The sequence below is a fragment of the Oncorhynchus mykiss genome, chromosome 14, assembly GCF_057628025.1.
Source record: "Oncorhynchus mykiss isolate SJ-2025 chromosome 14, ASM5762802v1, whole genome shotgun sequence".
Classification (NCBI taxonomy): Eukaryota; Metazoa; Chordata; class Actinopteri; order Salmoniformes; family Salmonidae; genus Oncorhynchus; species Oncorhynchus mykiss.
In genome coordinates this window covers 37,946,650-37,973,041 of record NC_143035.1, presented here as the reverse complement: position 1 = coordinate 37,973,041, position 26,392 = coordinate 37,946,650, and the positions used below count along the sequence as shown (strand labels likewise).

The 26,392-nt window shown below is 42.1% G+C and overlaps 1 protein-coding gene and 1 long non-coding RNA gene across 8 annotated transcripts in view; one reads left to right on the top strand and one right to left on the bottom strand.

Annotated features, from left to right (window-relative positions):
* Window positions 1-24,554, top strand: part of LOC110489227 (neuroblast differentiation-associated protein AHNAK) — a 44,194-nt gene extending 19,640 nt beyond the window's left edge. For 3 of the 6 annotated variants that reach the window (XM_090198897.1, XM_090198899.1, XM_090198900.1), the window contains 4 exons: window positions 5,730-5,789; window positions 6,002-6,159; window positions 6,381-6,610; window positions 7,057-24,554. In XM_090198897.1, the coding sequence (XP_090055023.1) occupies window positions 6,003-6,159; window positions 6,381-6,610; window positions 7,057-23,235 (16,566 nt within the window). In that variant the 5' untranslated portion in view covers window positions 5,730-5,789; window position 6,002 and the 3' untranslated portion in view covers window positions 23,236-24,554. The remainder of the gene's footprint in view (window positions 1-5,729; window positions 5,790-6,001; window positions 6,160-6,380; window positions 6,611-7,056) is intronic. The other 3 variants (XM_090198901.1, XM_090198903.1, XM_090198902.1) reach the window with 3 other exon arrangements.
* Window positions 1-26,392, bottom strand: part of LOC149978360 (uncharacterized) — a 441,331-nt gene that overhangs the window by 359,117 nt on the left and 55,822 nt on the right. The gene's annotated exons all lie outside the window — the stretch shown is intronic.

The window sequence follows — 26,392 nt, the reverse complement described above, 5'->3', positions numbered from 1 at the left end:
GAGAAACATAACATTGTGTAGTTAATGGACAGAAAGACTGGAAATATTAAATGAAATTCACTAACAAATAACTGGAACATTTAAACAGTTCTCCTCTCTCTGTTTTCTACAGAGGTTGTAAAGCAGCTGTCTGTGGTTTTAAGGTCCCTGGCATGATGACAAGTTTACTTCTAGGCTGACATTCCACAGGAACTGGCCCTGGAACAGTTAGGCCCTCCTCCCATGTTCTCCCTCTCTCTCACCCCCCTGCTCTCACCCCTCCCATCCATTTGTTCTCTCCACTCTCTCACCCTCTCCTCCCCTCCTTCCCTCCCTGTGTTCTTTCCTCTCTCTCACCCCTCCCTCCCTCCCCATCTCCTCCCTCTCTCTCTCTCTCTCTCTCTCTCTCTCCCTCTCTCTCTCTCTCTCTCTCACTCTCTCCCTCTCTCCCTCTCTCCCTCTCTCTCTCTCTCTCTCTCTCTCTCTCTCTCTCTCTCTCTCTCTCTCTCTCCCTCTCTCCCTCTCTCTCTCTCTCTCTCTCTCTCTTCCTCTTCATGTTTCTCTCTCCCCCACCCATCCCTCCCTCACATTCTCTCTCTGCCCCTCCCAGTACACCTTGCCAGGAATATGTCAAAACTGTGAGAACAAGGACTGCCCAAATACTTCTCTAGATCATGAAGCCATGTTCCAAAAGAGGGAGGGAAGCGGGAACAGGAAAATACACAACAGTAACGAGGCTATATACAGGAGGTACCAGTACAGAGTCAATGTGCAGGGGGCACCGGTTAGTCGAGGTAACTGAGGTAATATGTACATGTAGGTAGAGGTAAAGGGACTATAGATAGATAATAAACAGAGGTCCTGGATGGCAGGAAGCGTGGCCCCAGTGATGTACTGGGCTGTACGCACTACCCTTTGTAGTGCCTTGTGGTCGGAGGCCGAGCAGTTGCCATACAAGGCGGTGATGCAACCAGTCAGGATGCTCTCGATGGTGCAGCTGTAGAACCTTTTTGATGATAAGAGGACCCATGACAAATCGTTTCAGTCTCCTGGGTCTCTCAAATCCTTGAATGTCTCTATTGCAGACGCAGATAAGCTCTGAAATGGGGAAACAGTCAGATGACCAACAGATCCCAGTGTAGTAGAGAAAAATCATGAAATGGGACGTTATGTTTTTTTTTGTGTGGCTCTTTTGATGATTTCTAATTCCTCCGATGAATGCAATTTTGGAGGGCTCAGAGGTGTGTCACGTGTGGTGTGTGCGCGTTCGATCTCTAACATGGCGTGTTGACTTTGATAAAAACATGCGCGCACACACACACACACACACACACACACACACTCTCTCTCTCTCACTGTTTTTGATTTACTTAGAATACATTTTGGTCATGGTAATACGGATTCGTTTTAGATTGTATTACTAGCTAGCAGTGTCAGTGTATTACTAGCTAGCAGTGTCAGTGTATTACTAGCTAGCAGTGTCAGTGTATTACTAGCTAGCAGTGTCAGTGTATTACTAGCTAGCAGTGTCAGTGTATTACTAGCTAGCAGTGTCAGTGTATTACTAGCTAGCAGTGTCAGTGTATTACTAGCTAGCAGTGTCAGTGTATTACTAGCTAGCAGTGTCAGTGTATTACTAGCTAGCAGTGTCAGTGTATTACTAGCTAGCAGTGTCAGTGTATTACTAGCTAGCAGTGTCAGTTGACCTGAGTGGAATTTGATCTTCATGAGTTAATTAGATCAAGCCGTCTTTGATGAATAACACCCTATTCCCTATGTTGTGCACTACTTTTGATGGGCCATGGTCAAAAGTATTGCACTATGTAGGGAAAAAAGTGTCATTTGGGATGCATCCTTTGACATTGCAGATTCAGTAGGTCTGCATAGTTGCCTTGTTAAAGTCACTCCCTTTAGCTGGACTGGCTGTGCTTGTTGTTGGGTTTGAATGTACCAGCAGTATATGAATAGAATCTCATAGCTATGATCTGATTCATATCTAGAATTACTTACATTACAGTATATGTCATTTCGAAAGCATGTGCATTCTAGAGAGAGAGAGAGAGAGAGAGAGAGAGAGAGAGAGAGAGAGAGAGAGAGAGAGAGAGAGAGAGAGAGAGAGAGAGAGAGAGAGAGAGAGAGAGAGAGAGAGAGAGAGAGAGAGAGAGAGAGAGAGAGAGAGAGAGAGAGAGAGAGAGAGAGAGAGAGAGAGAGAGAGAGAGCCTAAGATTTTCATTGCAAGACAAGAGACATCATCTTCTTTGGTGTAAATATTGTTCATACTGTATCTACTGTCTTGTCTGTTTCCATGTTTCTATAAAATCACATGTTATTTGTCACATGCTTCGCAAACGTAGACGAACAGTGAAATGCTCACTTAGAGGATGGTATATATATATATATATATATATATATACATGGTACAGAACAATCAGTCAGCAAACTTTTGAAGAAATATGTTTTTCTGTACAGTATTCATCTGAACGTTCTTTCCATAAAGGTCAGGAATGAACATTGAACACTGGATCATTTATCTTCACAGTCAAATGGCACCCTGGGTCTTGGTCAAAAATAGTGCACTATGTAGGTAACATTTGGGATGCACCCTACACAGTCTTCTTGATGAATTAGGGTCCCTTTGAAAACGGACGTAATTGTCAGTCAGAATCTAAAGCATGGTGTAACATAGGCCTCCGCTGTCTGCGTAGGTGGAGGTTGATACAGCATAGACATGGCTTATGTAATTACAGGGGTGGGATGTTGGAGGAGTTGACATTAACGAAACAATGGGTTATCTGTCCCCAATGTGTGTGTTGGACGGGACAGGCACTCACCCTGGCAAGTATATGATGTAAACAAACCACTTTCTTGCTGTGTTGTATTTTGCGGCGCACTTTTGATCGTTCCTCCCTGTCAAAGTGCTTTATATCTCAGAGCATTTCCTATTATTCCGTACGGAAATCCAAGAGACTCCATTTTGTATGATATGTTACGTTTCGTATGGTATGTATTCATTTGTGGATGTCCATTATCCATTTCTTATGATATGTTACGAATTGTAATTTGTATGAAATGTTATGAATTGCATTTGTACAATATGTTACTAATTGCAATTTGTGCAATATGTTACAAATTTGCTAAAAGTACAACATTTGACAAATTTGCGAAACGTATGATATGTTACGAATTCCAATTTGTTGTGGTCAATGTTAGCTAGCTGGCTAACGTTAGCACTAGGGGTTAGGTCTAAAGGGTTAAGGTTAGGGTTAGCTAACATGCTAAGTAGTTGCAAAGTCACTAAAATGTAGTGAGTAGTTAAAAAGTTTCTAATAAGCAAAAATTGTCTGTGATGAGATTCGAAGACGCAACCTTTGGGTTGCTAGACGTTTGCCTACTCATCCACTCAAACCAACCATCCTCTTTTCACATTTGCCTTCAGTAACCATCTGTCTTATGTCACCATACCAAATATCATGCTAATTTGAGTGTCCCGGATTTACGTTTTCTATGTTACGTGTAGGCTATGAGACCAGGTTGGATATGCAGCATAATTTTGTCTGTTGCATCACAGGGTTTAGCCATCACAGTTCATTTACAAAAAAAATGGGCCTTCCCTAAACCTGTGAAATCAAAGGGTGGAACCCACTAATCCCTATCTGTAAGTTATACATCCAGTATTATTTATGTGCTTTCACAACCTTGAACACCCCAGCGAAGCGAATTGACGATAGTTACAAATGTGGAGGTCTATTTCACAACAAATAGTTGACAGAAAATAGTCTTGTCAGCAGTCACACCAGGGCGCTACAACAAACATGGGAAATTACAGTTTGTTCTTAACCTTGACTGAGCTATTTCTATACAGCCTGATGTGTACAAAACAAGTTCAATAAAATAAAAATAAAAAGTATGTATATTTATTTGTGTGTGTATATGTGCATGTCTAAAGAATGGCAGCTACAGCTACATTGTTCTCAGTATTGACATTGGAGGTGTAGACTGCAGGATCAGGCAGCTTTCCTCAGGGCAGGGTGTGGTCTCAGTCCAACTCCAACCAAATTTCCACACCGCACAGGAGAAAGGGAGGGGACCTGAGAGTTGGCTGGTTTTATAGGACAAGACAATACTACTCACCTATCAAGGGTTTTTTAGCACCATCTATTGGACATTGCATATATCTTGGCCATTGCATTTTTTTAAAACCTTTTTGAACCTACACATTTAACTAAGAACTAATTCTTATTTCAGTGACAGCCTAGGAACAGTGGGTTAACTGCCTTGTTCAGGAGCAGAACAACAGATTTGTACCTTGTCAGCTCAGGGATTTGAACTTGCAACCTTTATATATCTTGGAAGTTGCATGTATCTTGGTAGTTGCATGTATCTTGGACATTGCATATATCTAGGACATTGCATGTATCTTGGACATTGCATATATCTTGGTAGTTGCATGTATCTTGGACATTGCATATATCTAGGACATTGCATATATCTAGGACATTGCATATATCTAGGACATTGCATATATCTAGGACATTGCATATATCTTGGTAGTTGCATGTATCTTGGACATTGCATGTATCTTGGACATTGCATATATCTAGGACATTGCATATATCTAGGACATTGCATATATCTAGGACATTGCATATATCTTGGTAGTTGCATATATCTTGGACATTGCATATATCTAGGACATTGCATGAATCTTGGACATTGCATATATCTTGGTAGTTGCATGTATCTTGGACATTGCATATATCTAGGACATTGCATATATCTTGGTAGTTGCATGTATCTTGGACATTGCATGTATCTAGGACATTGCATATATCTAGGACATTGCATATATCTTGGTAGTTGCATGTATCTTGGATATTGCATGTATCTTGGACATTGCATATATCTAGGACATTGCATATATCTTGGACATTGCATGTATCTTGGACATTGCATATATCTAGGACATTGCTATCTAGGACATTGCATATATCTAGGACATTGCATATATCTAGGACATTGCATATATCTTGGAAGTTGCATGTATCTTGGACATTGCATATATCTAGGACATTGCATATATCTTGGACATTGCATATATCTTGGTCGTTTGCATGTATCTTGGACATTGCATATATCTTGGAAGTGGCATGTATCTTGGACATTGCATGTATCTTGGACATTGCATGTATCTTGGAAGTGGCATGTATCTTGGACATTGCATATATCTTGGAAGTGGCATGTATCTTGGACATTGCATGTATCTTGGACATTGCATGTATCTAGGACATTGCATATATCTTGGAAGTGGCATGTATCTTGGACATTGCATATATCTTGGAAGTGGCATGTATCTTGGACATTGCATATATCTTGGAAGTGGCATGTATCTTGGACATTGCATGTATCTTGGACATTGCATATATCTTGGAAGTGGCATGTATCTTGGACATTGCATGTATCTTGGACATTGCATGTATCTTGGACATTGCATGTATATTGGACATTGCATGTATCTTGGAAGTTGCATGTATCTTGGACATAACAACAGCTTGTTGTAACTATGCAATGAGTGACAGGTAGAACATGGTTTTCGTAAAAACAAATACACATGCAAATACGTCAGGTGCATTAAGTTTGGTACACATTTTTACAGGGTTTTCATTTTACAGATGTGAATGGTTTGCTGATGATATGAGAAAGCATGTTCACGAGTCAACAGTGCTCATGTTATGTCATGTTTTGTTTTTCAGGAAAACCAAGGCAGAAACAAACGACACCAGAGCATAGACAGAGGACAAGAAAAAACAAAGGTATTTCACCTACTTAGAAATCACCTTAAGAAATACTATAGTCTTTGTTTGCATTTTATAATTCTTGTGGTTTCTCCTCTCTCTCTCTCTCTCTCTCTATGTAAAGATCCACCCTTGAACTAACTATTAATGTTGTTGGTCTTGAAAGTGTCTGAGATTATTCTTGTATTGAAAAGCTCTATGTAAATTAAATCTATTATTAATTTTTAAAGGATGGCTGAGGAGGAGGAAACCAGGGAGGTGCTCTTCTCTGACTGGTCGGGTCCAGAAAAACAGGGAATGACCCTTGAGCAGTCAGGCGAAGGAGAGATCTATGTCAAAGAGGTGAAAATGGAGTCGCCTGCTGGACGCACTGGAAGAGTACACGAGGGTATGTAACGGTGTTAGAATTGCCCTTATGTACAGTATTCATTTTCTATAATACATTGACTTAATTGTTTTCTGCTGTTATTGAATCTCCCGATATCTTATAATTTGTGTAAGTTGATATACAGTAAGGTTTGATTGATCTACCTTTCTTTTTTCAAAGTGGATTTTTGACTGACGGATTTTAACATGGTATCAATGTTCTCTTGTGTCGTCCCCTTAAAGGTGATCAAATTGTGGGTGCCACCATCTATTTTGACAACATGAGTTCCAAGGAGACGACGGAGCTCCTCAAGACCCTAAACAAACACAAGGTTGGACTGAAACTACAGAACAAGGACAAGTCACCATGCCGCTCCCCCATGGGCACTCTGTCACCCTGCCGATCCCCAATGGGCACTCTGACGTATGAAGGGAGAGGAAGGGTTGGAGGCTCCAGCCAAGACATTATTCTGGTATGTAGCTATGTTTACTGTGCAAGCAATGTTAAGTGTATTTACTTGTGTGATGGTGCGGCAAAGATTGGGATTTTACAGGATTTTAATAAACTTTTCAATGGCTTTTACGTGAACACTAGGGTTGGGGTCAATTCTATTTAACTTCCAGTCAATTCAGGAAGTACACTGGAATTTAAATTATCTTCAATGGTTTTAAAATAAGGAACATTTAGATTTGTAATTAGAATTAGGTTAACTTTCTGAATTCACCGGAATTGAAATGGAATTGACCTCATCCTTGGTAAACACAGACTTCTTGAATTCAGACTTGTCTCAAATAATCAATACGTCTTCTCAAATAGACTAAATTACATATAGAAGGTTCATAACGTACAGCAACGTATTATTACCTAAATATAACAAATTCATGAATTACTGATTTCACCTTCTTTTGATGAGAACAGAGTGGGGATGATGAAGAATACAAGAGAATATATTCCAAGAAGATTAAGCCCCGGCTGAAGTCTGAGGATCTGGCGGAGGGCGTGGACGTCCGTACGGAGCGCCACAGCAGCACCAGCACCGACGGCAGCACGATCACTACCATCACCCGTCGCATCACTACCTACACTGTGGACATGCCAGAGGGCGTGGACGAGCAGCTTGATCTAACCAGCCCAGAGTTCAAAGGGCAACGGTACGAGCAGTCAGGAGGGGGCAGCTCGTCTCAAATCCGAGTTTTACACGGAAGCGGAAGCTCTTCAGGTGTAGGAGGTGGATTGGAGGGGGGTGATTTTGAACTAGGAGGTGATGGTGTTTCCTTCACTGGGCCGGATGTAACTAGCTCTTCTGAGAAGCACTGGAGCACTGGAGGGGTGAAGACCACCACTGTTACAAGGCAGATAGAGGGGGGAGATGGTGGAGCAGCAGGGATCAGATTCAAAGGATCTAGCTTTGGGATGCCTGGGGCGAAGGGTCAGCGGGAGTTTGGCCTCTATAGAGGGGGTGAGCAGGGGGAGCAGGGGGGCTTTCAGGTTTCAGGTGACTCAGCTGACTACCAGGCAGGATCAGTCAATGTCACGGCACCTGGAAGAACAACAAATATTTCCTCCAGCTCCATATCAATGGGTAAAGGGGAGGTGAGAGGAGTAGACGTTCATTTGCCTGGTAGAGGCAGTGCAGACTGGCAGGGTAGGGTCGGAGGTTCAGTACCTGGAATAACTATTAGTGATCAACAGGTGAGAGGTTCTGGGAGCGTAGGTCTCTCCAGAGGCAACCAGGGTGGGGTTTCCTTACCCAACATGCCAGGCATTGATACAGGCTTGAATGGGGGCAAGATATCAACAGACATAAGAGTGCCAACACTTGACATCAATACAGGCATGAAGGAGTCTGGCTCAGTGAAAATGTCTGTAAAAGAAACAACAATGGAAAGCAAACTCAAAGGTGGCATCAAAATGCCATCATTTGGACTGAACACTGGAGGTGCAGACAGCGATGGAGATGTTAAACTACCGAAGGTCAAGGGTAGTGTAGATGTTTCGGTACCTGGGGTAGATGTAGATTTATCAGGCGCATCTATGAATATGAAAGGAGGAAAGACGATAGGTTCACGTGTTGATATAGAAGGTCCAGAAGGCGGATTCAAGATACCCAAAGAAAAGATACCATCATTTGGAGTCAGAGGAGCCGGACTTGAGGGTCCTGGTATCGATGTCAACCTACCAAAAACTGACATTGACATCAGAGCTCCCAAAGTAGATATTGAAGTGCCAGATGTTGACATTGAAGGTTCAGGAGGATTTAAAATGCCAAAGGTGAAGATGCCCTCATTTGGAATCAAAGGCCCTAAACTTGAGGGTCCAGATATTGATGTCAACCTACCTAAAGGTGACATTGACATCAAGGGACCTAATGTTAACATCAAAGGTCCAGAACTTGACTTCGAAGGCCCTGATGGGAAAATCAAGGGTCCAAAATTCACGATGCCATCAATGTCAGGCCCAAAGGTCTCAATGCCTGATATGGACATCAATCTGAAAGGCCCAAAGGTGAAGGGGGATTTGGGTATGTCAGGAGACCTCAAAGCACCCAAAGTAGACATAGAAGGTCCAGATGTTGACATTGAAGGTTCAGGAGGATTTAAGATGCCAAAGATGAAGATGCCCTCATTTGGAATAAAAGGATCTAAATTGGAGGGTCCAGATATTGATGTCAACCTACCAAAAGCTGACATTGACATCAAAGCTCCCAAAGTTGACATTAAAGGTCCATCAATATCAGGACCAAAGATCTCAATGCCCGATGTGGACTGCAATCTGAAAGGTCCAAAGGTGAAGGGAGATGTAGATGTGTCAGTGCCAAAGCTAGAAGGAGACATCAAGGCTCCCAAAGTTGACATTAAAGGTCCATCAATATCAGGACCAAAGATCTCAATGCCCGATGTGGACTTCAACCTGAAAGGCCCAAAGGTGAAGGGGGATTTGGGTATGTCAGGAGACCTCAAAGCACCCAAAGTAGACATAGAAGGTCCAGATGTTGACATTGAAGGTTCAGGAGGATTTAAGATGCCAAAGATGAAGATGCCCTCATTTGGAATCAAAGGATCTAAATTGGAGGGTCCAGATATTGACGTCAACCTACCAAAAGCTGACATTGACATCAAAGCTCCCAAAGTTGACATTAAAGGTCCATCAATATCAGGACCAAAGATCTCAATGCCCGATGTAGACTTCAACCTGAAAGGCCCAAAGGTGAAGGGGGATTTGGGTATGTCAGGAGACCTCAAAGCACCCAAAGTAGACATAGAAGGTCCAGATGTTGACATTGAAGGTTCAGGAGGATTTAAGTTGCCGAAGATGAAAATACCCTCATTTGGAATCAAAGGACCCAAAGTTGAGGGAGATGTTGATGTCAAACTACCTAAAGGTGACATTGACATCAAGGGACCTAATGTTAACATCAAAGGTCCAGAACTTGACTTCGAAGGCCCTGATGGGAAAATCAAGGGTCCAAAATTCACGATGCCATCAATCTCAGGCCCAAAGATCTCAATGCCCGATGTGGACTTCAACCTGAAAGGCCCAAAGGTGAAGGGGGATTTGGGTATGTCAGGAGACCTCAAAGCACCCAAGGTAGGCATAGAAGGTCCAGATGTTGACATTGAAGGTTCAGGAGGATTTAAGATGCCAAAGATGAAGATGCCCTCATTTGGAATAAAAGGATCTAAATTGGAGGGTCCAGATATTGATGTCAACCTACCAAAAGCTGACATTGACATCAAGGCTCCCAAAGTTGACATTAAAGGGCCATCAATATCAGGACCAAAGGTCTCAATGCCCGATGTGGACTGCAATCTGAAAGGTCCAAAGGTGAAGGGAGATGTAGATGTGTCAGTGCCAAAGCTAGAAGGAGACATCAAGGCTCCCAAAGTTGACATTAAAGGTCCATCAATATCAGGACCAAAGATCTCAATGCCCGATGTGGACTTCAACCTGAAAGGCCCAAAGGTGAAGGGAGATTTGGGTATGTCAGGAGACTTGAAAGCACCCAAAGTAGACATTGAAGGTCCAGATGTTGACATTGAAGGTTCAGGAGGATTTAAGATGCCAAAGATGAAGATGCCCTCATTTGGAATCAAAGGATCTAAATTGGAGGGTCCAGATATTGATGTCAACCTACCAAAAGCTGACATTGACATCAAAGCTCCCAAAGTTGACATTAAAGGTCCATCAATATCAGGACCAAAGATCTCAATGCCCGATGTGGACTTCAACCTGAAAGGCCCAAAGGTGAAGGGGGATTTGGGTATGTCAGGAGACCTCAAAGCACCCAAGGTAGGCATAGAAGGTCCAGATGTTGACATTGAAGGTTCAGGAGGATTTAAGATGCCAAAGGTGAAGATGCCCTCATTTGGGATCAAAGGACCCAAAGTTGAGGGAGATGTTGATGTCAAACTACCTAAAGGTGACATTGACATCAAGGGACCTAATGTTAACATCAAAGGTCCAGAACTTGACTTCGAAGGCCCTGATGGGAAAATCAAGGGTCCAAAATTCACGATGCCATCAATGTCAGGCCCAAAGGTCTCAATGCCTGATATGGACATCAATCTGAAAGGTCCAAAGATGAAGGGAGATCTGGATATGTCAGGAGACTTCAAAGCACCCAAATTAGACATTGAAGGTCCAGATGTTGACGTTGGAGGTTCAGGAGGATTTAAAATGCCAAAGATGAAGATGCCCTCATTTGGAATCAAAGGATCTAAATTGGAGGGTCCAGATATTGATGTCAACCTACCAAAAGCTGACATTGACATCAAAGATCCCAAAGTTGACATTAAAGGTCCATCAATATCAGGACCAAAGATCTCAATGCCCGATGTGGACTTCAACCTGAAAGGCCCAAAGGTGAAGGGAGATTTGGGTATGTCAGGAGACTTGAAAGCACCCAAAGTAGACATTGAAGGTCCAGATGTTGACATTGAAGGTTCAGGAGGATTTAAGATGCCAAAGATGAAGATGCCCTCATTTGGAATCAAAGGATCTAAATTGGAGGGTCCAGATATTGACGTCAACCTACCAAAAGCTGACATTGACATCAAGGCTCCCAAAGTTGATGTTAAAGGGCCATCAATATCAGGACCAAAGATCTCAATGCCCGATGTGGACTTCAATCTGAAAGGCCCAAAGGTGAAGGGAGATTTGGGTATGTCAGGAGACCTCAAAGCACCCAAAGTAGACATAGAAGGTCCAGATGTTGACATTGAAGGTTCAGGAGGATTTAAGTTGCCGAAGATGAAAATACCCTCATTTGGAATCAAAGGACCCAAAGTTGAGGGAGATGTTGATGTCAAACTACCTAAAGGCGACATTGACATCAAGGGACCTAATGTTAACATCAAAGGTCCAGAACTTGACTTCGAAGGCCCTGATGGGAAAATCAAGGGTCCAAAATTCACGATGCCATCAATGTCAGGCCCAAAGGTCTCAATGCCTGATATGGACATCAATCTGAAAGGTCCAAAGGTGAAGGGAGATGTAGATGTGTCAGTGCCAAAGCTAGAAGGAGACATCAAGGCTCCCAAAGTTGACATTAAAGGGCCATCAATATCAGGACCAAAGATCTCAATGCCCGATGTGGACTTCAATCTGAAAGGCCCAAAGGTGAAGGGAGATTTGGGTATGTCAGGAGACTTCAAAGCACCCAAATTAGACATTGAAGGTCCAGATGTTGACGTTGGAGGTTCAGGAGGATTTAAAATGCCAAAGATGAAGATGCCCTCATTTGGAATCAAAGGATCTAAATTGGAGGGTCCAGATATTGATGTCAACCTACCAAAAGCTGACATTGACATCAAAGCTCCCAAAGTTGACATTAAAGGTCCATCAATATCAGGACCAAAGATCTCAATGCCCGATGTGGACTTCAATCTGAAAGGTCCAAAGGTGAAGGGAGATGTAGATGTGTCAGTGCCAAAGCTAGAAGGAGACATCAAGGCTCCCAAAGTTGACATTAAAGGGCCATCAATATCAGGACCAAAGATCTCAATGCCCAATGTGGACTTCAACCTGAAAGGCCCAAAGGTGAAGGGGGATTTGGGTATGTCAGGAGACCTCAAAGCACCCAAAGTAGACATAGAAGGTCCAGATGTTGACATTGAAGGTTCAGGAGGATTTAAGATGCCAAAGATGAAGATGCCCTCATTTGGAATCAAAGGATCTAAATTGGAGGGTCCAGATATTGATGTCAACCTACCAAAAGCTGACATTGACATCAAGGCTCCCAAAGTTGACATTAAAAGTCCATCAATATCAGGACCAAAGATCTCAATGCCCGATGTGGACTTCAACCTGAAAGGCCCAAAGGTGAAGGGAGATTTGGGTATGTCAGGAGACCTCAAAGCACCCAAAGTAGACATTGATTGTCCAGATGTTGACATTGAAGGATCAGGAGGATTTAAAATGCCAAAGGTGAAGATGCCCTCATTTGGAATCAAAGGACCCAAAGTTGAGGGAGATGTTGATGTCAAACTACCTAAAGGTGACATTGACATCAAGGGACCTAATGTTAACATCAAAGGTCCAGAACTTGACTTCGAAGGCCCTGATGGGAAAATCAAGGGTCCAAAATTCACGATGCCATCAATCTCAGGCCCAAAGGTCTCAATGCCTGATATGGACATCAATCTGAAAGGTCCAAAGGTGAAGGGAGATGTAGATGTGTCAGTGCCAAAGCTAGAAGGAGACATCAAGGCTCCCAAAGTTGACATTAAAGGTCCATCAATATCAGGACCAAAGATCTCAATGCCCGATGTGGACTTCAATCTGAAAGGCCCAAAGGTGAAGGGGGATTTGGGTATGTCAGGAGACTTGAAAGCACCCAAAGTAGACATTGAAGGTCCAGATGTTGACATTGAAGGTTCAGGAGGATTTAAGATGCCAAAGATGAAGATGCCCTCATTTGGAATCAAAGGATCTAAATTGGAGGGTCCAGATATTGATGTCAACCTACCAAAAGCTGACATTGACATCAAAGCTCCCAAAGTTGACATTAAAGGGCCATCAATATCAGGACCAAAGATCTCAATGCCCGATGTGGACTTCAATCTGAAAGGCCCAAAGGTGAAGGGGGATTTGGGTATGTCAGGAGACCTCAAAGCACCCAAAGTAGACATTGATTGTCCAGATGTTGACATTGAAGGATCAGGAGGATTTAAAATGCCAAAGGTGAAGATGCCCTCATTTGGAATCAAAGGACCCAAAGTTGAGGGAGATGTTGATGTCAAACTACCTAAAGGTGACATTGACATCAAGGGACCTAATGTTAACATCAAAGGTCCAGAACTTGACTTCGAAGGCCCTGATGGGAAAATCAAGGGTCCAAAATTCACGATGCCATCAATGTCAGGCCCAAAGGTCTCAATGCCCGATGTGGACTTCAATCTGAAAGGTCCCAAGCTGAAGGGAGATGTAGATGTGTCAGTGCCAAAGATAAAAGGAGACATCAAATCACCGAAAGTAGACATTGAAGGTCCTGATGTTGACTTTGAAGGATCAGGAGGATTTAAGATGCCAAAGATGAAAATTCCCTCATTTGGAATCAAAGGATCTAAATTGGAGGGTCCAGATATTGATGTCAACCTACCAAAAGCTGACATTGACATCAATGCTCCCAAAGTTGACATTAAAGGTCCATCAATATCAGTACCAAAGATCTCAATGCCCGATGTGGACTTCAACCTGAAAGGTCCAAAGATGAAAGGAGATTTTGATTTGTCAGGAGACCTCAAAGCACCTAAAGTAGACATCGCAGGACCAGATGTTGACATTGAAGGTTCAGGAGGATTTAAGATGCCAAAGATGAAGATTCCGTCATTTGGAATCAAAGGATCTAATTTGGAGGGTCCAGATATTGATGTCAACCTACCAAAAGCTGACATTGACATCAAGGCTCCCAAAGTTGACATTAAAGGTCCATCAATATCAGGACCAAAGATCTCAATGCCCGATGTAGACTTCAACCTAAAAGGGCCGAAGGTGAAGGGAGAGGTGGATGTGTCTTTGCCAAAGATGAAAGGCGACCTCAAAGCACCCAAAGCAGACATGGAAGGACCCGATGTTGACATTGAAGGTTCAGGAGGAATTAAAATGCCAAAGATGAAGATGCCGTCTATGTCTGGCCCCAAAATGTCAATGCCTGATGTTGATTTCAGTCTTAAAGGGCCAAAGTTCAAAGGGGGAGTTGAGGGAGAAATGAGTACACCCAAAGCTGAATTTGATGGATTGGATATCTCAGTAGAGAGTCCAGACATTGCACCAAAGAAGTCTAAGTTCAAAATGCCAAAGTTTGGATTCAAAGGGCCCAAAGTCAAGTCTCCTGAGGTTGATGTAAAGCTAGCGAAAGCAGATATCAATATCAAAACACCGAAAGGTAGTCTTCCAGACCTTGACCTTGATATTGGGGCTACCAGCCCTAAAGTCAAAGGATCCAAATTCAAAATGCCTAAATTTGGATTCAAAAGTCCGAAGGTAGAGATGCCAGATGTAGATGTTAATCTTCCTAAAGCTGACATTGACTTCAAAGGACCCAATGTCGATATTAAAGGTCCTCATATTGACATTGAAAGTCCTGATGTCAAAATCAAGGGACCAAAAAACAAGATGCCATCAATATCAGGACCAAAGGTCTCCATGCCTGATGTGGACTTCAACTTAAAAGGTCCAAAAATGAAAGGAGATATCAATATACCAGTTCCCAAGATCGAAGGAGACATCAAAGGTCCAAACGTAGACATTGAAGGTCCAGATGGTAAAATCAAAGGGCCAAAATTCAAGATGCCATCCATATCAGGACCAAACATCTCAATGCCTGACATGGACTTCAACCTGAAAGGTCCAAAGGTAAAGGGAGATTATGATGTGTCAGGAGACCTCAAAGCACCCAAAGTAGACATTGAGGGTCCAGATGTTGACATTGAAGGTTCGGGATTTAAGATGCCAAAGATGAAGATGCCCTCATTTGGAATCAAAGGACCCAAAGTTGAGGGAGATTTTGATGTCAATCTACCTAAAGGCGACATTGACATTGAAGGTCCAGAAATTGACATTGAAGGTCCAGATGGTAAAATCAAAGGGCCAAAATTCAAGATGCCATCAATATCAGGACCAAACATCTCAATGCCTGACATGGACTTCAACCTGAAAGGTCCAAAGATGAAGGGAGATCTGGATATGTCAGGAAACCTCAAAGCACCCAAAGTAGACATTGAAGGTCCAGATGTTGACATTGAAGGTTCAGGAGGATTTAAGATGCCAAAGATGAAGATGCCCTCATTTGGATTCAAAGGACCCAAAGTTGAGGGAGATTTTGATGTCAATCTACCTAAAGGCGACATTGACATTGAAGGTTCAGAAATTGACATTGCAGGTCCAGATGGTAAAATCAAAGGGTCGAAATTCAAGATGCCATCAATATCTGGACCAAAGATCTCTATGCCTGATGTGGACTTCAACCTGAAAGGTCCAAAGGTGAAAGGAGATGTGAATGTTTCAGTCCCCAAGATCGAAGGAGACATCAAAGGTCCAGAACTTGACATTGAAGGTCCAGATGGTAAAATCAAAGGGCCAAAATTCAAGATGCCATCAATATCTGGACCAAACATCTCAATGCCTGACATGGACTTCAACCTGAAAGGTCCAAAGATGAAGGGAGATCTGGATATGTCAGGAAACCTCAAAGCACCCAAAGTAGACATTGAAGGTCCAGATGTTGACATTGAAGGTTCAGGAGGATTTAAGATGCCAAAGATGAAGATGCCCTCATTTGGATTCAAAGGACCCAAACTTGAGGGAGATTTTGATGTCAATCTACCTAAAGGCGACATTGACATTGAAGGTCCAGAAATTGACATTGAAGGTCCAGATGGTAAAATCAAAGGGCCGAAATTCAAGATGCCATCAATATCTGGACCAAACATCTCAATGCCTGACATGGACTTCAACCTGAAAGGTCCAAAGATGAAGGGAGATCTGGATATGTCAGGAAACCTCAAAGCACCCAAAGTAGACATTGAAGGTCCAGATGTTGACATTGAAGGTTCAGGAGGATTCAAGATGCCAAAGATGAAGATGCCTTCGTTTGGATTCAAAGGTCCCAAACTTGAGGGTCCAGATATTGATGTCAACCTACCTAAAGCTGACATTGACATCAAGGCTCCCAAAATTGACATTAAAGGTCCAGAACTTGACATTGAAGGTCCAGATGGTAAAATCAAAGGGCCGAAATTCAAGATGCCATCAATATCTGGACCAAACATCTCAATGCCTGACATGGACTTCAACCTGAAAGGTCCAAAGATGAAGGGAGATCTGGATATGTCAGGAAACCTGAAAGCACCCAAAGTAGACATTGAAGGTCCAGATGTTGACATTGAAGGTTCAGGAGGATTTAAGATGCCAAAGATGAAGATGCCCTCATTTGGATTCAAAGGACCCAAAGTTGAGGGAGATTTTGATGTCAATCTACCTAAAGGCGACATTGATATTGAAGGTCCAGAAATTGACATTGCAGGTCCAGATGGTAAAATCAAAGGGACGAAATTCAAGATGCCATCAATCTCTGGACCAAAGATCTCTATGCCTGATGTGGACTTCAACCTGAAAGGTCCAAAGGTGAAAGGAGATGTGAATGTTTCAGTCCCCAAGATCGAAGGAGAGATCAAAGGTCCAAACCTAGACATTGAAGGTCCAGATGGGAAAATCAAAGGATCGAAATTCAAGATGCCATCAATATCTGGACCAAACATCTCAATGCCTGACATGGACTTCAACCTGAAAGGTCCAAAGATGAAGGGAGATCTGGATATGTCAGGAAACCTCAAAGCACCCAAAGTAGACATTGAAGGTCCAGATGTTGACATTGAAGGTTCAGGAGGATTTAAGATGCCAAAGATGAAGATGCCTTCGTTTGGATTCAAAGGACCCAAAGTTGAGGGAGATTTTGATGTCAATCTACCTAAAGGCGACATTGACATTGAAGGTCCAGAAATTGACATTGCAGGTCCAGATGGTAAAATCAAAGGGCCAAAATTCAAGATGCCATCAATATCAGGACCAAACATCTCAATGCCTGACATGGACTTCAACCTGAAAGGTCCAAAGATGAAGGGAGATCTGGATATGTCAGGAAACCTCAAAGCACCCAAAGTAGACATTGAAGGTCCAGATGTTGACATTGAAGGTTCAGGAGGATTTAAGATGCCAAAGATGAAGATGCCCTCATTTGGATTCAAAGGACCCAAAGTTGAGGGAGATTTTGATGTCAATCTACCTAAAGGCGACATTGACATTGAAGGTTCAGAAATTGACATTGCAGGTCCAGATGGTAAAATCAAAGGGTCGAAATTCAAGATGCCATCAATATCTGGACCAAAGATCTCTATGCCTGATGTGGACTTCAACCTGAAAGGTCCAAAGGTGAAAGGAGATGTGAATGTTTCAGTCCCCAAGATCGAAGGAGACATCAAATGTCCAAACCTAGACATTGAAGGTCCAGATGGTAAAATCAAAGGGTCGAAATTCAAGATGCCATCAATATCTGGACCAAACATCTCAATGCCTGACATGGACTTCAACCTGAAAGGTCCAAAGATGAAGGGAGATCTGGATATGTCAGGAAACCTCAAAGCACCCAAAGTAGACATTGAAGGTCCAGATGTTGACATTGAAGGTTCAGGAGGATTTAAGATGCCAAAGATGAAGATGCCTTCGTTTGGATTCAAAGGTCCCAAACTTGAGGGTCCAGATATTGATGTCAACCTACCTAAAGCTGACATTGACATCAAGGCTCCCAAAATTGACATTAAAGGTCCAGAACTTGACATTGAAGGTCCAGATGGTAAAATCAAAGGGCCGAAATTCAAGATGCCATCAATATCAGGACCAAACATCTCAATGCCTGACATGGACTTCAACCTGAAAGGTCCAAAGATGAAGGGAGATCTGGATATGTCAGGAAACCTCAAAGCACCCAAAGTAGACATTGAAGGTCCAGATGTTGACATTGAAGGTTCAGGAGGATTTAAGATGCCAAAGATGAAGATGCCCTCATTTGGATTCAAAGGACCCAAAGTTGAGGGAGATTTTGATGTCAATCTACCTAAAGGCGACATTGACATTGAAGGTCCAGAAATTGACATTGCAGGTCCAGATGGTAAAATCAAAGGGTCGAAATTCAAGATGCCATCAATATCTGGACCAAAGATCTCTATGCCTGATGTGGACTTCAACCTGAAAGGTCCAAAGGTGAAAGGAGATGTGAATGTTTCAGTCCCCAAGATCGAAGGAGACATCAAAGGTCCAAACCTAGACATTGAAGGTCCAGATGGTAAAATCAAAGGGTCGAAATTCAAGATGCCATCAATATCTGGACCAAACATCTCAATGCCTGACATGGACTTCAACCTGAAAGGTCCAAAGATGAAGGGAGATCTGGATATGTCAGGAAACCTCAAAGCACCCAAAGTAGACATTGAAGGTCCAGATGTTGACATTGAAGGTTCAGGAGGATTTAAGATGCCAAAGATGAAGATGCCTTCGTTTGGATTCAAAGGTCCCAAACTTGAGGGTCCAGATATTGATGTCAACCTACCTAAAGCTGACATTGACATCAAGGCTCCCAAAATTGACATTAAAGGTCCAGAACTTGACATTGAAGGTCCAGATGGTAAAATCAAAGGGCCGAAATTCAAGATGCCATCAATATCAGGACCAAACATCTCAATGCCTGACATGGACTTCAACCTGAAAGGTCCAAAGATGAAGGGAGATCTGGATATGTCAGGAAACCTCAAAGCACCCAAAGTAGACATTGAAGGTCCAGATGTTGACATTGAAGGTTCAGGAGGATTTAAGATGCCAAAGATGAAGATGCCCTCATTTGGATTCAAAGGACCCAAAGTTGAGGGAGATTTTGATGTCAATCTACCTAAAGGCGACATTGACATTGAAGGTCCAGAAATTGACATTGCAGGTCCAGATGGTAAAATCAAAGGGTCAAAATTCAAGATGCCATCAATATCTGGACCAAAGATCTCTATGCCTGATGTGGACTTCAACCTGAAAGGTCCAAAGGTGAAAGGAGATGTGAATGTTTCAGTCCCCAAGATCGAAGGAGACATCAAAGGTCCAAACCTAGACATTGAAGGTCCAGATGGTAAAATCAAAGGGTCGAAATTCAAGATGCCATCAATATCTGGACCAAACATCTCAATGCCTGACATGGACTTCAACCTGAAAGGTCCAAAGATGAAGGGAGATCTGGATATGTCAGGAAACCTCAAAGCACCCAAAGTAGACATTGAAGGTCCAGATGTTGACATTGAAGGTTCAGGAGGATTTAAGATGCCAAAGATGAAGATGCCTTCGTTTGGATTCAAAGGTCCCAAACTTGAGGGTCCAGATATTGATGTCAACCTACCTAAAGCTGACATTGACATCAAGGCTCCCAAAATTGACATTAAAGGTCCAGAACTTGACATTGAAGGTCCAGATGGTAAAATCAAAGGGCCGAAATTCAAGATGCCATCAATATCAGGACCAAACATCTCAATGCCTGACATGGACTTCAACCTGAAAGGTCCAAAGATGAAGGGAGATCTGGATATGTCAGGAAACCTCAAAGCACCCAAAGTAGACATTGAAGGTCCAGATGTTGACATTGAAGGTTCAGGAGGATTTAAGATGCCAAAGATGAAGATGCCCTCATTTGGATTCAAAGGACCCAAAGTTGAGGGAGATTTTGATGTCAATCTACCTAAAGGCGACATTGACGTTGAAGGTCCAGAAATTGACATTGCAGGTCCAGATGGTAAAATCAAAGGGTCAAAATTCAAGATGCCATCAATATCTGGACCAAAGATCTCTATGCCTGATGTGGACTTCAACCTGAAAGGTCCAAAGGTGAAAGGAGATGTGAATGTTTCAGTCCCCAAGATCGAAGGAGACCTCAAAGGTCCAAACCTAGACATTGAAGGTCCAGATGGTAAAATCAAAGGGTCGAAATTCAAGATGCCATCAATATCTGGACCAAACATCTCAATGCCTGACATGGACTTCAACCTGAAAGGTCCAAAGATGAAGGGAGATCTGGATATGTCAGGAAACCTCAAAGCACCCAAAGTAGACATTGAAGGTCCAGATGTTGACATTGAAGGTTCAGGAGGATTTAAGATGCCAAAGATGAAGATGCCTTCGTTTGGATTCAAAGGTCCCAAACTTGAGGGTCCAGATATTGATGTCAACCTACCTAAAGCTGACATTGACATCAAGGCTCCCAAAATTGACATTAAAGGTCCAGAACTTGACATTGAAGGTCCAGATGGTAAAATCAAAGGGCCAAAATTCAAGATGCCATCAATATCAGGACCAAACATCTCAATGCCTGACATGGACTTCAACCTGAAAGGTCCAAAGATGAAGGGAGATCTGGATATGTCAGGAAACCTCAACGCACCCAAAGTAGACATTGAAGGTCCAGATGTTGACATTGAAGGTTCAGGAGGATTTAAAATGCCAAAGATGAAGATGCCCTCATTTGGATTCAAAGGACCCAAAGTTGAGGGAGATTTTGATGTCAATCTACCTAAAGGCGACATTGACATTGAAGGTCCAGAAATTGACATTGCAGGTCCAGATGGTAAAATCAAAGGGTCGAAATTCAAGATGCCATCAATATCTGGACCAAAGATCTCTATGCCTGATGTGGACTTCAACCTGAAAGGTCCAAAGGTGAAAGGAGATGTGAATGTTTCAGTCCCCAAGATCGAAGGAGACATCAAAGGTCCAAACCTAGACATTGAAGGTCCAGATGGTAAAATCAAAGGGCCGAAATTCAAGATGCCATCAATATCTGGACCAAACATCTCAATGCCTGACATGGACTTCAACCTGAAAGGTCCAAAGATGAAGGGAGATCTGGATATGTCAGGAAACCTCAAAGCACCCAAAGTAGACATTGAAGGTCCAGATGTTGACATTGAAGGTTCAGGAGGATTTAAGATGCCAAAGATGAAGATGCCTTCGTTTGGATTCAAAGGTCCCAAACTTGAGGGTCCAGATATTGATGTCAACCTACCTAAAGCTGACATTGACATCAAGGCTCCCAAAATTGACATTAAAGGTCCAGAACTTGACATTGAAGGTCCAGATGGTAAAATCAAAGGGCCGAAATTCAAGATGCCATCAATATCAGGACCAAACATCTCAATGCCTGACATGGACTTCAACCTGAAAGGTCCAACGATGAAGGGAGATCTGGATATGTCAGGAAATCTCAAAGCACCCAAAGTAGACATTGAAGGTCCAGATGTTGACATTGAAGGTTCAGGAGGATTTAAGATGCCAAAGATGAAGATGCCCTCATTTGGATTCAAAGGCCCTAAACTTGAGGGTCCAGATATTGATTGCAACCTACCTAAAGCTGATATTGACCTCAAGGGACCGAATATTGACATTTCACGTCCAGATCTCAACCTCAAAGGCCCTGATGCTAAGTTGTCCGGTGGATCCCTTGATATGGGAAGTCCCAGTTTCAGTTTTGACAAACCAGATGTTAAGTTTCCTAAGTTCAAAGGTCCCACATTTGGTATTAGGTCACCTGAAGTTGAAGGGCCTGAACTGAATATTTCTCACGGAAAGATGGATGTGAAGGCACCTGAGGTTGACCTTAACATAGGGGATGCAAATATCAAAGGACCTAAATTCAAAGCACCAAAGATCCATATGGGAGGCAAGAGCCCCAAATTAGATGTTAATTTGCCAGAGGTCGACAGTAGTGTAGAAGCCCCTGATGTTGACATTCATGTCAAAGGAAAGAAAGGTAAATTCAAACTACCCAAAATCAAAGGGAAAGCAAAGAAACCTGATGTAGATATTGACCTTGAAACATCAGGTGTAGATTTAAATGTTGACTCTCCTGAGCTTCACCTGAAAGGAGCAAAAGTAAAGAAACCTTTCTTTGGAAAACTTCATTTCCCCGATGTGGAATTTGATGTAAAATCTCCCAAAGTTAAAGGTGATGGCTCTCTGTCTGGTGGCTTGTCATCTGGGAGTCTACAAGCCAATATTGAGGCACCAGATCTAAACGTGCAAGTTCCAGATGTAAAAACTAAGTCTAACATAAAATTTCCAGGGATGAAAATCAAAGGGCCCCAAATAAATGTACCTGATGTTGATGTAAATGTGAACAGGAAAAATCTGAAAGGAGAGGCAAGCCTTTCAGGAGATTTAAAAGGTCCTAAGATAGATATTGGAGGAGGGGGAGGAAGAGTAGATGTTGACTCAAATGTTTCAGGATACAGTGGACTACATTTCCCAGAGGGACACGTATCATTCCCCAAAATCAATGTTCCAAAGTACCATGGGCCAGAGATGGGAGAAGATGTTGATGCAGGATCAAGAGCAGGGGCAGGGGCAACAGTGCGGGGTGGAAAGATTGATGTGCAGGCTCCTTCGGTTAGTGGTAGTTCTCCGAGCCTGGAGCTGCACAGTGGTGAGAAAGGAAAGGTCAAGATGCCAAGGTTCGGTTTTGGCAAGTCAAAAGCAAAGGGAGGTAGTGCAGTGGATCTTAGCTTTCAGGGGCCGGACGCAGAACTGGGAGCCGGTGGCGGCGTTAAGGGCTCCAAAGAGTTGAGTTTAAGTCATGGGGAGTTAGTAAGTGGCAAGTTGTCTGTAGAGGGAGGATCTGGGCATAGTGTGTCCCCTAAGAGCAAGTCAGCCTCACTGGATCTTTTTAAGAAATCAAGGCATCGGTCTTCCTCTGTGGCGAGTGACGAGGGAGATCTGGCTGTGTCTTCCCCTTCAAGTCACTTAAGTGCTGAGGGTGGCGACATCTCTGTAGATGTTGGGAGGGCCAAGGTGAAAGGAAAGAAGTTAAAGTTTGGCACCTTTGCTGGTTTTGGCTCAAAGTCAAAGGGCTCATATGAAGTGCGACTGGGTGAAGATAGTGAAGAGAGAGTTGAGGCAAGTGGTGTATCTCTCCCCTCCAAAAAGTCTAGAATCTCTTCATCCTCTAGCAGCGACAGTGGGTCTAGAGGTGGTTTCCGTTTCCCAAAACTCGAGTTGTCTGTGTCACCAAAGAAATGATGAATTGTGAGGATAATTATAAACTACAACCCAATTGTCTGTTCCATGTACACAACACCCCTATCTGCTCAAGTTTTTAAACTTGACAGATGAGTTCACATCTCATCTCAATGTAACATTACGTGTGTGTTATTCCCTTCGGGCTTTCTCCACACATTTTACTTATTACATATGGGGTAGATGACATTGTTCAGACTTCAATTTAACTGTAAATAAGATGAATCTGTATTGTATTATTAAGTATTGTCTTTTGTACATAGTCAAAATTTATTGAACTTATTACCATCTCACCAAATTCATACCAATAGTGCCTCACATGTTTAGTCCAAGTGTTGCATTGAATTCTTTTAAAAATGCATTTAGTTAAGATTAGCTGTGGTATTTTTGTATCCAGACGGGGTCTATTGCACAAACATAGTTTAGATTCAATTGTTATTTTGAAGAAAAGTATGTTTATATACACAGACAACAACTACTTTTCGTTTTTTTATGTATGAAATGATTTACATTTGTTTTGAAGCTTTGGATATATAATCGTTGCAGAAGCATATTTACTCAACATAGAGCAGGGCCCTGTATAACATTCTATCAAGAGTGACAATGCTATTAGAGACCATAATTGACAATAAAAGCAATGTGTATGTACTCTATAAACTCTATTAACAGCTGTTGTTAATCTTTGAGAGAGAGAATGTCCTTTTTAATTTAATTTGTATTTTTTTAAATTTTATTTGATCACTACTATTTGTCCATGTTCCCTTCAACACCTTAAATTAGAATTCTACTCAAATGACAAAGTGGTGAAAAATGGTAAAAATAGTACAGCTGATGCCGAAGAATCCATTGGTATTTTTAAAAATGTTTTATTCTTGTACAATCAAGAGATGTAATGTAAAGAAACAGAATAACAGAAGCAAATTGTGTTTTTAACGAAGACATTGTATTACATTCAGATGGATCTCTCTCTCTCTCTCTCTCTCTCTCTCTCTCTCTCTCTCTCTCTCTCTCTCTCTCTCTCCCTCTCTCTCCCTCTCTCTCCCTCTCTCCCTCTCTCTCTCCCTCTCCCTCACTTAATGTAAGTCTCTGGTGTTTTGGTTATACTAAAGAAAATATATGACTATCATGAATAAACAGTCACGCTGCATTATTTTTTTGTTGTTGCACCTTTTATAGGTAAACACATATCTGCAATGTTAATAACAGAGAACGAAAGCTGAAAATGTCCTCTTTTATTTGATGGAGATGGGAGTTTTGAATACTATTTCGATCAATTGTGTTTCATTCTGCAAAATAAATCTAATAAACGGTTAAGATACCAATTGTCCCTGATTTATTTCATAACACCGTCTTCCTCGTCCTCACCCCATAGTTACCAATGATATTACACAACCTAATGTGTTGAGACATACAGCACATATACAACATGGAAAATCCCATACGAAGGAAAAGTCTGTGAGGAAATCACACCGAGGGCCTTCAGGGTACGGGCGGGGGCCATTCAGCCACGCCCCGTGAGGCTTGGTCAAAAGCACTACTTATAGGGATCCTATTGAGGCCTTTGAGAGGGTCTGTATGGAAAGAGCATGATCCATGTACTACACTTTATAGGGAATAGGGATCCTATTGAGGCCTTTGAGAGGGTCTGTATGGAAAGAGCATGATCCATGTACTACACTTTATAGGGAATAGGGATCCTATTGAGGCCTTTGAGAGGGTCTGTATGGAAAGAGCATGATCCATGTACTACACTTTATAGGGAATAAGGATCCTATTGAGGCCTATTGAGAGGGTCTGTATGGAAAGAGCATGATCCATGGCGATAACTTAACATTGAACATTTTAACACCATTATTAATAGGTGGCAAAGAGGAGTATGCAGAGTTGCGGTTAACTTATTAAGAAATAACCATAAGGCCTGCATCCCCTATTCCCTATTATTCCCTACATAGTACACTGCTTTTGACCAGAGCCCTAAGGGCCCGGATCAAAGTAGTGCACTATATACAAATCAACTACATTTTGCATGCGCCAAATACAACAGGTGTAGTAGACCTCACAGTGAAATGCTGAATACAACAGGTGTAGGTAGACCTTACAGTGAAATGCTGAATACAACAGGTGTAGGTAGATCTTACAGTGAAATGCTGAATACAACAGGTGTAGTAGACCTTACAGTGAAATGCTGAATACAACAGGTGTAGGTAGATCTTACAGTGAAATGCTGAATACAACAGGTGTAAGTAGATCTTACAGTGAAATGCTGAATACAACAGGTGTAGGTAGATATTACAGTGAAATGCTGAATACAACAGGTGTAGGTAGACCTTACAGTGAAATGCTGAATACAACAGGTGTAGTAGATCTTACAGTGAAATGCTGAATACAACAGGTGTAGGTAGACCTTACAGTGAAATGCTGAATACAACAGGTGTAGTAGACCTTACAGTGAAATGCTGAATACAGCAGGTGTAGTAGACCTCACAGTGAAATGCTGAATACAACAGGTGTAGTAGACCTTACAGTGAAATGCTGAATACAACAGGTGTAGTAGACCTCACAGTGAAATGCTGAATACAACAGGTGTAGTAGACCTTACAGTGAAATGCTGAATACAACAGGTGTAGTAGACCTTACAGTGAACTGCTGAATACAACAGGTGTAGTAGACCTTACAGTGAAATGCTGAATACAACAGGTGTAGTAGACCTTACAGTGAAATGCTGAATACAACAGGTGTAGTAGACCTCACAGTGAAATGCTGAATACAACAGGTGTAGTAGACCTCACAGTGAAATGCTGAATACAACAGGTGTAGTAGACCTTACAGTGAAATGCTGAATACAACAGGTGTAGTAGACCTCACAATGCAGTTATAAGAAAAATAAGTGTTAAGAAAGTATTTACTAAATAAACTGAAATAATATAAAATAAATCATAGAAAAAAATATTAAAATATAAAAAAATATATAAAAATGTAACAACAATATAACAATGTGGAGACTATATACAGGGTGTTACGGTACAGAGTGAATGTGGAGGCTATATACAGGGTGTTACGGTACAGAGTGAATGTGGAGGCTATATACAGGGTGTTACGGTACAGAGTGAATGTGGAGGCTATATACAGGGTGTTACGGTACAGAGTCAATGTGGAGGCT